This window comes from Rhinoderma darwinii, chromosome 1, assembly GCF_050947455.1.
Source record: "Rhinoderma darwinii isolate aRhiDar2 chromosome 1, aRhiDar2.hap1, whole genome shotgun sequence".
NCBI classification, from domain to species: Eukaryota; Metazoa; Chordata; class Amphibia; order Anura; family Rhinodermatidae; genus Rhinoderma; species Rhinoderma darwinii.
In genome coordinates this window covers 165966859-165982626 of record NC_134687.1, presented here as the reverse complement: position 1 = coordinate 165982626, position 15768 = coordinate 165966859, and the positions used below count along the sequence as shown (strand labels likewise).

Here is a 15768-nt window from a genome sequence, read left to right as displayed (position 1 = left end):
GTGTCTTCCCTACTCTTAACGTTTCTCATCATTTAGTATCAGTCAAGTCATCACTGACTTGGAATCACGTCTATATGGCCGCTCCCATTTCCTGACAATACTATGTTTCACGTCAGCTATCTTCGCTCTTTCTTTTCTCTAATGTGCCATTCTTTTCTCACCTTCATCTCCCACTATACCTCTACCACAATCACATTTATATCAGGAAAATTGCATGTAAAGCCAAATGTAGAAACTATTTTCACTACTGTGCAAAAAAGTCATATACATAAACAAGACAATAAAGAAAGCGCCACAATAGTATACTCGGTGACAACAAAACGATATGTTGAAAGAGATGCATGCAACATATCAACAATAAATAATGTATTATATGTATACCTCTGTCGTCCTATTCACCATCATCTGAAGTAGCATAATTTGGAAAAAGAGCACATATTAGTTGCACGTGATAAGTCATAACATTCAACATAATATTTACTATCACCAATGGATGTAGGGACTGCCATTAAATCTGGTTCTGACAGTCTGCACTATAATACAAAAATAAGCTAAAAATACGAATATATTACTCTATATCTTCTTAACTTCTTAAAGACTACACACTCTATATTTCATCAAGACTATCCATCCCCTGACAAGATGTTAACTGGCTATCTCTGTGTCCCTGGTCATTGGATTGGAAAAACAATCTTTTATATTAAAATCACAGATTTAATATATTGGTGGTATGAAAGATGCAGAAGAGACACCTTATAACTGTAAACTAAAGGGAATCTGGTCTTAGATAACTTAACAACAAATGAAAAAGCAGGAGATAAACTGGTAATGTCTCCCCTGCACTTCTAATTCAGCACAATAAATAACTTTATAAAATTGTGATTTGTCTGCATCCGGCTAGGAACTAGTGTTTTTACCTGCCTTTGTATTAGTAAGTATGGCAATTTTCTTTGATTTTAAGTACATTTGATTCCATTTTCTGTGATTTGTTTGTAATGCTAGTGTAGGGACTTGCAAGACAATGAGGACCCTTGATGCAGGTTGTGAGCTTGTGTATTTTAGCCAAAATATTAACTAATACTTCTAGGATGCATCTGTCCTTGTCATAATGGGGGAGAATGGGGTGTCAGTACTTTGTGTGATACATTTAGAAGGTGCTGGGTAGCCCTCCTGATCTAAAAGTATGGGTGTCACTAATAGGCTGTTAACCAGCATGGTGCACTACACATAACTGTGGCCCCCTTTAGAAGCCAACTGTGTGCAATAGTAACATCATGGATGATAAGTGTGTGAGTGGATGTTCAACAGTATTTTGCAGCTGTGCAACCTCCCTCTACAGTATATAACATTAAGGCTTGTCTGCATCCTGCTGGGAACTGATGTTTTTACCTGTCCTTGTATCAGTAAGTATGTCCTTTTTTCTGTAATTATAAGTACGTTTTATCCCATATTCTGTGATTTGTTTGTAATGCTAGTGTAGGGACTCACAAGACAATGAGGACCCCACACGTGGGTTGGAAGCTTGCGTATTTTGGCCAAAGTATCAATTATTACCTCTTGTTTATCATTTTCACAGCATGCCTTCTAGCCTTGTGATGTTGGGGGAGAAAGAGATATCAGTAGTGTGTGTGGTATACTTAGAAGTTCCTGGACCCGTCTTATTAATAGCATGGGCTTGACCAATAGGTTGCGTATGGCCTTTTTTCTGTGTTTTAAGTAAATTTAATCCCATTTTCTCTGATTTGACAATAAAATTAAAATAGCAATATGGGATTTTCTACAGGTTCAATTTAGTGTTCTATTACAGTGCATTCAGAAAGTCTTCAGACACTTTCACTGTTTTCACATTTTGTTCTGTTGAGGCCCTGCGCTAAAAAAAAATTAAAAATTCAAGTTTTTCCTCATTATTCTGCACTCAATACCCAATATTGACCACGTAAAACAGAATTTTTGCAAATTTATTAAAAATGAAAACCTCAAGTTTTGCATGGACATAAGTATTCAGATCCTTTGCTATGACAGTTGAAATTTAGATCTGGGAGCCACCCATTTCTCTAGATCATCTTAAAATGGTTCTAAACCTTGATTGGAGTCCACCTGTGGTAAATTCATTTGATTGGATATGATTTGGAAAGACACACCCCTGTCTTTATAAGGTCTCACAGCTGGCAATGCATATCAGAGCAAAAACCTAGCCATGAGGAGGAAAGAACTGCCCGTAGGGCTATGACACAGGATTGTGTGAAGGCACAGATCTGGAGAAGGGTACAAACAAAATTCTGCTGCACTTAAAGTTCCCAAGAACACATAATTGTTAAATGGAAGAAGTTTAGTACAACCAGGACTCTTCCTGGGCTGGCCGCCCCACCAAACTAAGTAATCGGGGGAGCAGGACCTTGGTAAGAGAGGTGATCAAGAACTCAATGGTCACTCTGGTTGAGCTCCAAAGATCCTTTGTGCAGATGGGAGAAACTTTCAGAAGGTCAATCATCACTGCAGCACTCCACCAATCTGGGCTTTATGGCAGAGTGGCCAGAAAGAAGCTTCTCCTCAGTAAAAGACACATGAATGACCGTCTGGAGTTTTGCAAAAAAGCACCTAAAAGGACTCTCAGACTGAGAGAAACAAGATTATGTGGTCTGATGAAACCAAGATTGAACTTTTTGGCCTCAATTCTAAATGTAATGTCTGGAGGAAACCAGGCCCTGCTCATGACCTGCCCAATACACAACAGTGTAGCATGGTGGTGGCAGCATCATGCTGTGGGGGTGTTTTTCAGCGGTTGGGACAGGTAGACTGGTCGGGTTGAGGGAAAGATGAATGGAGCAAAGTACAGAGATATTCTTAATGAAAACCTGATCCAGAGTGCTCTGGACCTCAGAGTGGAACAAAAGTTCACCTTCCAACAAGACAATGACCCTAAGCACACAGCCAAGACAACACAGGAGTGGCTTGGGGACAACTCTGTGCATGTCCTTGAGTGGAGCCTTGACTTGAACCCAATCAAACATCTCTGGAGAGACCTGAAAGTGGCTGTCCACCGACGGTCCCCACCCAACCTGACAGATCTTGAGAGGATCTGCAGAAAAGAATGGCAGAAAAAACCCAAATCCAGGTGTGCAAACTTTTAGCACAAGGCCTCAACATAAAGTGTGAAAAAATTGAAAGGGTCTGAAGACTTTCCGAATGCATTGTATACTGTATGTCACAGATATAAGTTTTACTGCTTTTGCACACCTTTAAACATTATCCCCTTATGATTTATGATAGAATAGGATTTTGTAACCACGCATGCTTTATAAACAGCCCTCCAAGTGTTGCGCTCACCACATCCAAAAAGTCCATATAGGTCAATCTATTACATCATTAATATTTGATTCTCTTAACATATAAAATGACAGCTAGTTTGATAGTCTTAGCTTACCTTTGATTGCACATCAGCATTATGGTCATTTTGAAGTAAGAGGGCTGCAGACTTTGTGTCATCCTTCCTGGCTGCAATGTGCAGAGCTGGCAGTCTAACTTTCCCTTTTGTATCATTCTCCAAAAGTATGGCGACCACCATGTTATGCCCTTGCTGCAGAGCAACAGCCAATGGAGTGAAGCCATCCTGGCAAGTAAGCACAGAAATTTTTTATAACATCCCCATTTTATGGTAATGAAGTTCTGAAAGTTGTGGAATGTGATGTTATCAGATAGATGCATTCTGTATTTTATGACTGCAAATTACTTTTTTTTTTTAAAAAGATAAATATATATAGTCGATATAGTTAGTTTTTTTGTCAAAATAACGTAAAGCATACTGAAATAGGAGCAAAAGAGTATATAATTCATTCCTGAACACATCCGGAAAAAATATTCATTATAAAATAATAGACATAATGATTGAAGCATAATCCTGCAAATACAATTTTTTCTAGATTTGTTTAAAATTACAAATTAATGATTTTCTTCATGATGTCAGTTAGTGGTTGGAGCTCTGTTTGTTTCATATAGAGCCCCAAAGTCCTAGGTAAAATAAATGTTAACCTAAGGGTTGCGATCATCTTATATCTAGATATGTTATTCTACAGATGTAAGTAGTTCACACCTCCTAAAGGGAGACGCAAAATAATCAAATTTTTCAAATTTCACTCTGTAGGCGAACAGTGGATTTGGATCTCCACATCAACAAATGGTGCCCAACCTTACTTCATAGCTGTTTACACATCTATCAAAAAGGAGTACGGATGGAGGTACACTTCAGAAGCCATAAAGTTGCAATGAATGTCATATGGCAGCTCTATCATAAATGAAAACAGTAAATGGCGATATATAGGTGCCAAAAGTAACTTCACACTTACCTCTGTGGCAGTGCTCTGATTGGCCCCATTTTCAAGCAAATATTTCACTACTTCAAGGTGGTTCTCCTGGGCAGCCATGTACAGAGGGGTAAATCCATTCTGCAAGTAAAGGTACATGCAACATTATATTTGCCTTTGATTAACTATTCTTTACATGACAGAATGCATTATTAATCTGAGCATTTTATTTTTCCAATTCATCTAAACATTGTTTAAGCCAAACTACTTAAGAAGGCTGAATTAATTTTTAGTTCAGACCCATATTGATCAGGACATTTTTGTATGCATTATTCCACTGCCATGATTTTGCTTTTGTGCATTATTCCTGGACTGTGACATCACTGTGTGCATTATCAATACACTATGACATCATTATAAGTATTATATCTGCACAGTGACATCAGTGTATGCATAATTCCTGTGCTGTATCTTCACAGAAATTAATCTTGTACAGTGACATCATTGTGTGCATTATCCGCGTACAGTGACATCACTGTGTGAATTATCGATATGCAGTGACATCACAGCATGCATTATCCCACTACTTTGACATCACGGTGCACGTTTCCTGTGTTGTAGCTTCCTTGAGTTGATTCTTTACTGTAACATAATCATTGTGCGCATTATCCCTGTACTGTGACATCTCTGTGCACATTAATCCTATACTAAGACATCCCTGTCACATTATTCCTCTACAATGACATCACTGTGCATAATTCCTGTGCTGTAACTTCATTAAGTGACAGACCTATATATACAGACCTATATAAAATGAGAGATCCCATGAGATGAAAGGATGATGCGATAATGGGATCTTTTCATTTATTCTATAGGTAATTTTATAAAGAACTCTTCCACATTACGTCATGTGACACAGCCCCTTCTGGTCTGGTGACAGGAGAGGAGGAATATCAGCGTGTTACCCATGTAAATTCCATTCACTGATTACGATCATCACGTCAAATACGTGACTATGGAGATCACACGATAGCTATTCAGAATATAAAAAGCCTGCGTTTCCGAAAAATATACAGCGCATACAGTACCAGTCCAAAGTTTGGACACACCTTTTCATTCCATAGTTAAACTTGTTTTTTTTATTTTCTACATTGTAGATTCATATTGAAGACATGAAAACTTTGAAGGAACACATAAAAGGTCAGTAAATCTGGAAAATCTCAAGAACTTTGAAAACCGTCAAACGTTATAATGAAACTGGCTCTCATGGGACCGCCCCAGGAAAGTAAGACCAAAAGTTACCTCTGCTGAAGAGGATAAGTTCATAAGAGTTAGCCGCCTCAGAAATTAACAGCACCTCAGATTAGAGCCATATTAATGCTTCACAGAGATCAAATACCAGACAGATCTCAACATCAACTGTTCAGAGGAGACTGCGAGAATCAGGATTTTATGGTCCAATTGCTGCAAAGAAGCCACTACTGAGGAGGAACAAGAAGAAGAAGAGAATTGCTTGGGCCCAGAAACACAAGGAATGGATATTAGACCAGTGGAAATCAGTACTCGATTTTTGGTTTCAACCGCCATATTTTTGTGAGACGCAGAAAAGGTGAGCGCATGGTTTCTACATGTGTGGTTCCCACCGTGAAGAATTGAAGGGGAGGTGTGGTGGTGTGGGGGTGCTTTGCTGATAACACTGTTGGTGATTTATTCAAAATTCAAGGAAAACTTAAGCAGCATGGCTACCACAGCATTCTGCAACGATACCCCATCTGGTTTGCGCTTAGTGGGACCACTATTTGTTTTTCAACAGGACAATGACCCCCAAACACACCTCCAGGCTATGTAAGGGCTATTTGACAAAAAAGGTGAGTGATGGAGTGCTGCGTTAGATGACATGGCCTCCAGAATCACCTGACCTAAACCCAACTGAGATTGTTTGGGATGAGTTGGACCTCAAAGTGAAGGAAAAGAAGATACATGTGCTCAGCACCTCTGGGAACTCCTTCAAGAGAATACCAAGAGGGTGCAAAGCTGTCATCAAAGCAAAATGGGGCAACTTTGAAGAATGTAAAATATAAGACATATTCTGGTTTGTTTAACACTTTTTTGTTTGCTACTTTCCGTATGTGTTCCTTCAAAATCATCATGTCTTCAATATGATTCTACAATGTAGAGAATAAAAAAAAAAAAAAAGAAAAACCATGGAATGAAAAGGTGTGTCCAAACTTTTGACTAGTACCGTATGTCCCTAGCAACGGAGGTCGCGGTCACAAATTTTCTGTTTATATATCTTATTCCTCGATCTACAAATGATAATCCATGAAGGATATTATACATTTACTTATGTTGTAGAGATATTTTTTCTATTGGGGCATCTTCTTCAATTGCTGCAATACTTTGGAGTTACCGTAGTTCAGTATAAAGAGCATTGATATACAGCTGACTAGATAACTGGTTTCTATATCCTTGGACTGCTTATGCATATATTTGTTTGTTTTTGAAAGGGACATTCTTTAGTAAAGGGCATGAATTAATGCACTGCCTATAATAATGTCTATATATAGAGCCCTGTTTTTGTGATTATATAATGAGAAATGGAATTAAATGTTTGACTGTTTGAATATTGATAATGGATCTTATAGTAAGCTACATTTATTTTTAACAGACTTTCTGATGAAGGTCTTGTAGACCGAAGCTTTAGGGCTCATTCACACGAACGTGAAGCAACAGCCGTTATTTGGACCCATGCATTTCAATGGAGACGTTCACACGACCGTTGTTTCAACAGAGCGTGTAAACGCTCCATTGAAAAATAGGACGTCTTATTTTATTGCGTGTCACACATCCCTCCATACACTGTAGTCTGTGGGGGATCCGTGAAATCGCGGCCCGCACAGGTATACCTCGGATGTGGAAAACGGCAGCTTTTCACATCCAAGGGGGGTTACATTCACGTGAATGTAGCCTTAGGCCTTATTCACACGAACGTGTGCGTTTTTTGCGCGCGTTGCAGTTCCGTGTGTCATCAGTGAATGGTGCGTGGCTGCGTGATTTTCACGCATATTATGCCATCCTTATGACACGCGGTTTTGATGGTTAGAAACTGCAAAGAATGTGGTGCATTTTTTTAAACTTTATTTCTTTAACAACTGTAGCGCGAATCACACGCGGCACACGTAAGTGCATCCGTGTGCCGTGCGCGGTTTTCACGCACCCATTGACTTCAATGGGTGCGTGATGCGCGAAAAAAAGTATAGGACATGTTGTGAGTTTTACGCAGCGGACACACGCTGCGTGAAAATCAGACTGTCTGAACGGCCCCATTGAGTTACATAGGTTCGTGCAACGCGCGTGATTTTCACGCGCGTATCACGGATGTGAAACACGTTCGTGTGAACAAGGCCTTATACTGTGGCTTGTTTGCAATAAAAATAAATTACAAAGCAAATTGAATAAGTGCATTTACATATTATACGGAGTGGAATCCTACTTGTACATCAACAGAAACGGAGTGTCATGTATTTCTTCTTTTAAATTATGACAGATCTGTTATGATCCATTCTGAAATGAATCCCTTGATCTATAATTGGTCTGTCAAGTTTCTGTAAGATTTTGAGATGTTTTTACTGGATAGAATAGGGCAGCATGCTATGTTATTCTAGCCATTAGAGAGCACTCAGGGCTCATTCAGACGAATGTGAATAACGTCTGTGTGATACGCAGGAAAATCAGGCGCAGCACATGGACCCATTGATTTCAATGGGGCCGTTCACACATGCAGTGAGTTTTTACGGAGCGTATGTCCGTTGCGTAAAACTCACTGCACGTCCTATATTGGTGCGTTTTCTACGCACCTATCGCCCATTGAAGTCAATAGGTGTGTGAAAATCACACATAGCACACGGATGCACATCCATGTGCTGTAGGTGATTTACGCATCAATTCAATTGAAAAAAAAAAAGATGTGATTTGCAAGTGCGTGAATAACGTATGCCCTCACAAAGAACACTGATGCATAATGGACTAGATTCATGCGCGTTTTTCACGCGCGTGAATCTGATACGCTCATGTGAATGTAGCCTTAAGTCGGGCAGAAAAAGACAGGAGTGTGAACAGAGTCTCACATGTATTTCTAAGGCCTAGTTCACACAGAGTTTTTTGGCGCTGTTTTTGACGCGTAAACCGCGCCAAAAAATGGTCGAAATCACCTCCCATTGATTTCACTGAGAGGTGGAGGCGGAGGCTTTTTTTCCAGCGAGAGTAAAAAAAATGCATTTGACATCAATGGGAGGCAGAGAAAGCAGTTTTCGCTGCATTTTTTGCCTGCGGCAGTCAATGGCCACGGCTGGAAAACAGCGGCAAAGAAAGTGCAGGCAGGTCAAAATCTGCAGATTTTTCTGCCTGCAAAAAACTCAGTGTGAACATACCCTAAGAGCTTCAGGCATGCTGTTTTATAGATGTAATGCTTAAAGAACTCTGTTTTTAATATATCCAAAATCAGCCATTTTTGGGCCCCAAAATGGTCAAGCCCCAATATCCAACATTAAATATTGAGAGTGTATAAAAATGACTAGATAAAATGCACTTCCACATGTAATATTTATTATCAGTGTTTGCAATTCATGGGGAATCCTGGATTGACTGAATAAGGAAAGATTTTTAACAGACAAAGATATGATCCGTTCTCTGGTACAGCACTTTGACCATGCAGAGGAATTTTGGAATATTGGGGGCTGTAGTGTCAAAAATGTCCTAAATATCAATATACACACTTGTCCCACGGCAAAGTGTCTCAAAAATCTTTATTCGAATCTTGCCAGCTCGGGTTTTCTAATCAAGCACCTGCCTTTAAGACCACTGAAATAAGACATGGATCCGCCACAGGCAGCCTGTCTGAACCTCATTCAGTGTGAATATTGTAAGGCAATCTCTGGGATCACATTTTTTGTCATCAATATCATTCATGTTAGGAAAGTATATAAAGCGGTTTCCTCTAGCGTCAGTCTATAAAATAAAATTCCAACCTTACCACATCCTTACGCCTGACTCATGTTACTTGTGGGATGTAGTCGTTGCAGAGTAGTTGTATATAATAAATGTTTCTTCCCAAAACGAAAAATCGGGAAATATAAGCACCTGTGTAGAACTCTTATATATTGTGTTTGAAAGGGGATCTCCCTAGTTTTCCGATTGTTCTGACAAGTCACTTAAGATGTCCAAAAATCACTGAGGGCCCTTTAGACGGGATTCATCAGTGCCGAATACTTCTTGGACTATAGTTCTGATTCGACAAGTATGGAAATTTGTTGATTTTATTTGAGCCATGGCCATTCTGGAGATCATCAAATAGGCATGTATCACTATTTCACATGGGATTCATTACAGAATATATCTTTTAATCATTAGGGAAGAAATATGTCACCAGTGATGAAGTACTGGTCTAAGGGTATGTTCACACGGCCTATTTACGGACGTAAATCGGGCGTTTTTGCCCCGAATTACGCCCGAAAATAGCGCCTCAATAGCGCTGACAAACATCTGCCCATTGAAAGCAATGGGCAGACGTTTGTCTGTTCACACGAGGCGTATATTTACGCGCCGCTGTCAAATGACGGCGCGCAAATAGACGCCCGCGTCAAAGAAGTGACCTGTCACTTCTTTGGCCGTAATTGGAGCCGCTATTCATTGACTCCAATGAATAGCAGCGCTAATTACGGCCGTAATTGACGCGGCGTTCAAGCGCCTGCACATGCCGGTACGGCTGAAATTACGGGGATGTTTTCAGGCTGAAACATCCCCGTAATTTCAGCCGTTACGGACCCCCGCCGTGTGAACATACCCTAACTATTGGGCCCAATTTTACCACTGAATCAGGTGCGTAGCTATAGGGGGTGCAGAGGTAGCAGTCGCACCTGGAGCCTGAAGGGGCCCAAAAGCTTCTCAGTTGCATAAGAAGACACCAGTATTATAAATCTGATAAATGCAGATAAGTCATATAAACGGTCAGAAATAGTGTTATTCCTCATGTACACATATGACCGCATACTCTAAAACTTAACCTGAAAAGACACTGACACTTTAAAATGATCTTACACTTGCACTAGGTCCTCTTTAAAACGTAGGATGAATGGGGCATTTGAATAGGGCCGAGCTGCAGTTCCCTGCACAGCGGTTGGCCCCACTTTACAATTCACTGTGAGGGCTTATTCAGACGAACGTGATGTACGCGCGTCTCGCACGGACCTATATTAGTCTATGGGGGCGTGCAGACAGTCTGTGATTTTTACGCAGCGTGTGTCCGCTGCGTAAAAATCACGACATGTCCGTTCTTTGTGCGGATTTCGCACATCACGCACCCATTGAAGTCAATGGGTGCGTGAAAATCACGCGCACCGCACGGAAACACTTCCGTGGGACGAGCGTAATTCGCGCAACAGCAGTAAAACTATGAACGTAAACAGAAAAGCACCACGTGCTTTTATGTTTACAAACATCCAAACGGAGTGTCATAATGATGGCGGCTGTGCAAAAATCACGCAGCCGCGCATCATACGGGGCTGACACACGGAGCTGTTATGTACCTTTTGCGCGCGCAAAACGCCGCGTTTTTTGTGCGTGCAAAACGCACACGCTCGTGTGAATCCGGCCTAATAGTCTAGACAGATTTATTTTGGGGACTCAGTAGGTTTCTGGAATATACAGAAAGCCAGCAGGCAGGAAAATGGTACATCTGGAGGGGAGGAAGAAGTCACTTACCTCTAATAAGATGTATTACAAAAGTTTTATGTATGCACTTCTAATTCATTTAGGTCAGCTTAGGGCTGACATCATCTGCTCTCCTTGCTCCTTGTCTCTTCAATGTTAGAGAACAGCAGGAAAGGGAGGAGATTGTACACAGCGGAGAAAGCTATATTAGATAGGAATGAAAGAGCCCACAGCAGAATCTGCAAGGGAAGGGGGTGGATCACACAAACTGTAATGCTTCACAGTGTAGATAGGGAGGACAGTCCACAGCAGAATCTGCAAGGGAAGGGGGTGGATCACACAAACTGTAATGCTTCACAGTGTAGATAGGGAGGACAGTCCACAGCAGAATCTGCAAGGGAAGGGGGTGGATCACACAAACTGTAATGCTTCACAGTGTAGATAGGGAGGACAGTCCACAGCAGAATCTGCAAGGGAAGGGGGTGGATCACACAAACTGTAATGCTTCACAGTGTAGATAGGGAGGACAGTCCACAGCAGAATCTGCAAGGGAAGGGGGTGGATCACACAAACTGTAATGCTTCACAGTGTAGATAGGGAGGACAGTCCACAGCAGAATCTGCAAGGGAAGGGGGTAGATCACACAAACTGTAATGCTTCACAGTGTAGATAGGGAGGACAGTCCACAGCAGAATCTGCAAGGGAAGGGGGTGGATCACACAAACTGTAATGCTTCACAGTGTAGATAGGGAGGACAGTCCACAGCAGAATCTGCAGGGGAAGAGATCACACACACAAGAAGCATCAGAGTTTGTATGAGAGAGGAGATCACACATGGGCTGTATAAGTGTCTCTAGATGGGGAAAGCTGCGCTGATACATAAGAGCTATTTAAGGCAGCAGCATTCTGAAGTCACAGACCTCACATCCAGCATGTTATTACTGGGAGTGAGACGCCCGAAGGTGAAAAGTCTGGAACTGGAGCAGGTTGTAAACTGCATATAAGGGGAGGTCTGAAAAGGAATGAAGTTATGAATGTAACTTAGTGCAACTTTTTAAACTTAAAGGGGCATTCCGGTTACAAGTTACCCCCTATCCGTAGGGTATGTGGTAACTTGCTGATCGGGCTATTTCCGACAGCTGGCACCCCCACCATTTCCGAGAACAGGACTGCCGTACCCCTCATTTGAACTGAGAGGCAGGTCGCTCATGCGCACTGCCGCTCCATTCATTCTCTATCGGAGCGCCGGAGATAGTCGAACGCTGTACTCGGCTATCTCTGGCGCTCCCATAGAGAATGAATGGAGCGGCGGTGCGCATGAACGACCTGCGTCTCGATTCAAACGAGGGGTACAGCACCCCCATACTTGTAAACGGTGGGGGTTCCAGCTGTCGGACACCCACCGATCAGCAAGTTACCCCTTACCTTACGGATATAGGGTAAATTGTTGTAACCAGAATACCCCTTTAAGGTCACCACTAACGTATGTAAAAATATTTGTTTCCATGTCAAAGGTATACATCGCCTTTATGTTCTAGATTTGTAGAGTTTTTGTGACCAGGCTTTAGAGGCACACTTAATCATTCTACATCCTAACATTCAAAGCTTTTATGGAAACACCTTTGATTGAAAAGGTCAATTTTTGAGTAAGTATGTAGGAATATTCTGTATCTGTATCATTCACCAATGATTCTTAGAGGAATAATAATGGTATTAATAAAGGGCCACATTAAAGGGGTTATCCAGTATTTCCAAATTGATGGCCTATCCTTAAGATAGCCTATCAATATTAGATCGGTGTGGGTCCGAAAAGATGTTGGATGGAGCAGCAGCGCTTGTACTAGTGCTGGTGTCTCTTGAGTGTTTACCTACTGTTTCATTCCCGTTCGTACTTGCACACACAGTTACTTTTGTAGTGGCTGTGCAAGGTATTGCAGAGACGTTACGAACCCACTATCAATTACACATTTATGGCATATCCACAGGATATACCATGAATGGCTAATATGGGAATACTCCTTTAAAGGCTAGGTAAACCTATTAGTAAAACAGTGTATGAGTGTTTTGTGTAACTTTGTAATTTGTTTTTATAAAAAATTATTTCTACTTTTGTAGTTACAGCTTCTATATATCCTGGATAGATAGAAGCTGTATCGTGCGCTGAAACCTGAATCCGTCACGTCAGTGGGACTGACGGCTTCGGTGACAGTGGGTCCTGCGTGTCTCTGACACGCAGGAACCACCTCTTATCGATCACATCTACGTTCATAACTAGTGCAGAAAGAAGCAATTTATGTTGTCTAGTTCTCCCTGCCAAATACTCGAGCTATTTGTCTAACACATACTGAGTGTTCCCTTGGAATAAGTCTACAAAGACAGGGAATGCAAGGCGCGTGCAGCTGTGATCACATGTACGGACGAGCACGCTCTTTCCTGCTATGCAGAGATGGAATTACCAGCCAATAAGTGCTTGGTAACTAGTACACAAACCAGGATGCAAACGATCCCTGTGACATGTTGGGTACAATGCGAAAAATGTTTCATGCTAATGTGACATCTAATGAATGAAAAGATGGGGCAGCTGAATATGCATTGAATTATGTATCCTACGTAACTATCCTGACCGACTGGTATTTTTGATGTGGAACCATTGAGTGGCCAAAACGACTTTATATGTCACTATGGAAATTTAAAGAAATTCTTAAAAAAAATAGTAATTCAGATTTTATTGCAATACTTGGTGTAAAGTAGGGCCAGCCTATGCGGGACATATTAAAAATTGGTCAAAGACAAATAAAGGACTGAATGTTTATCTACAATTAAAAACTAAAAAGCTTTGATCCATGGGAACAATCAGTCTCATCAAACAATTGCCCCTCAACAAGCTTACAAGCAGCCCAGTAACCACTTGCGGCACCTGGCTTGTACTTGTATGGAGTGACTATCACGATTCAGAACTTACCAGACTGCACCTAAAAAAAAAAAGCCATGGCGATGCTTCCCTCCGCCGTCCTGCAGCCCGGCCTCCTGGGATGACGTTTCTTGTGATTGGCTGCAGCGGTCACATGGGATGAAACGTCATCCCAGGAGGCTGGCCTGGACGGAGAAACACAGAATTCTGGGTAAGTGTAAGATATTTTTTTTTTGTGAGTTTCCCCATTCAACTTAATGGGGAAAACCCGCAGAAAATAAGCAGCGTTTACACAAATACAATTGACATGCCGCAAAATAAAAAACCGCACCGCAGGTCAATTTCTGAGCATTTTTTTTCTGCACAGCATTTACGCAGCGTGTGGATGAGATTTGTTCAAATGCTGCTACTGTATTATGCTGCAGATTTTCTGCAGTACTTACTCTACGTGTGAACTGACCCTAAAAGAAGAACAACTTAAAAAATGGCTGATCGACTTTAAAGGCTTGTGGCAAGCAGGTGCCTGCTACAAGTTACCATGTAGCATCCGCCTTACCCTTAAAGAAGCAGCCAGCAAGTCATTGTAACATACAGTTGCAAGCATTTTATACCTACATATATTTAGAACTGGTTATCCAGCAGCTCTGTTACATTGTTGCTACTCAAGTATATTGAGCAAACATTCTCGCTTTTTATTACATAGATGTATCATTGTAGGGTATCTCTCACGGTTTATGTTGGTTCAACACTAATTATGTTTCATGCTAATGTGACATATAAAGAATAAAGTTAAATAAGCACTCCAGAAATTATTATATTTTGCCTCTATAGTGCAGCATAGGCTGCTATTAAAGAATACTGAAGCGGCTACCGTGTATACCTTGTGTATACCTGTTTTAGTTGATGTGCTATTTATGGGTTGTCTGCTATCTTGGCTCCTTCTTCCCCTCTGATTTGGTTCCCCTAACGCGGACTACATTTCCCATGATGCTTCTGGTTTTGCAGAGGGAGCAGAATCTAATCACACGGCACTTGCTCTGCTCCTATCTAAGTGCAGCAAGTGATAGATCAGTGACGTAGAACTTCTGTATTCACACTGCAGTTTCATTGTATCCTATGTAACTTTATCTGGTCTCCTCTGCTTTCTGCTTGTGTTAGGTTTCTCTATGTCAGTCCTTAGAAGCATAAGGCAGTGAGGAGCAGCATCTCATAGGAATACAGTGAACTCTGCAGCTAATCATTGTATAGACTCTCTTATTATATCACTGAATCCTGTGCCCTTAGATAGGGCAGAAATGAACTCTTTAGCAGCACTATATGCATGGGGGGACAAGGAGGGTGGAGGGTGGAGCCGGGAGGGTGGTGAGCGGTCTCAGATCTGCCAGGAGGAATTTGATTGGTGAGGATGTAATCCGGTAGTTCACAGGCAGTCAGTTAAACAGGAGAAATTACCTTCTGTCTACACAGGAGAGCATGGTCTATTCTGGTGGTCAGACGGAGATCACATGACACAACTGCCCATAATGAAAGGGTTCAAAATATATGGATGCAACTGAGCTGGGAAGAAATAAATGGCACTGCTAGAATAGTGCTGGTGAATTAGCATTATATGTGCAAAAAAAATTAGCTGGAGTGTTTTTTTAAATAACAGCTGAATGTCAAAAATATACATTAGATTGTGTTTTTATGTATTCAACAAAATGTAGACATGCTGATGCATTTCCATGTGCTTTAAATTCAGATAAAATTTAGATTATACATAAGAACCTCAGAATATGTATATATATAATATATATATCTACTATCTATCTATCTATTTCGTATCTATCTATCTATCTATCTATCTAT

General features: G+C 41.0%; 1 protein-coding gene across 37 annotated transcripts in view; it reads right to left on the bottom strand.

Annotated features, from left to right (window-relative positions):
• Window positions 1–15768, bottom strand: part of ANK2 (ankyrin 2) — a 626865-nt gene that overhangs the window by 149867 nt on the left and 461230 nt on the right. For 30 of the 37 annotated variants that reach the window (XM_075860538.1, XM_075860544.1, XM_075860543.1 and 27 more), the window contains 3 exons: window positions 4344–4442; window positions 3425–3610; window positions 382–405 (listed from right to left, as the gene is read on the bottom strand). In XM_075860538.1, coding sequence (XP_075716653.1) covers window positions 382–405; window positions 3425–3610; window positions 4344–4442 — 309 coding nt within the window. The remainder of the gene's footprint in view (window positions 1–381; window positions 406–3424; window positions 3611–4343; window positions 4443–15768) is intronic. The other 7 variants (XM_075860547.1, XM_075860567.1, XM_075860535.1 and 4 more) reach the window with 1 other exon arrangement.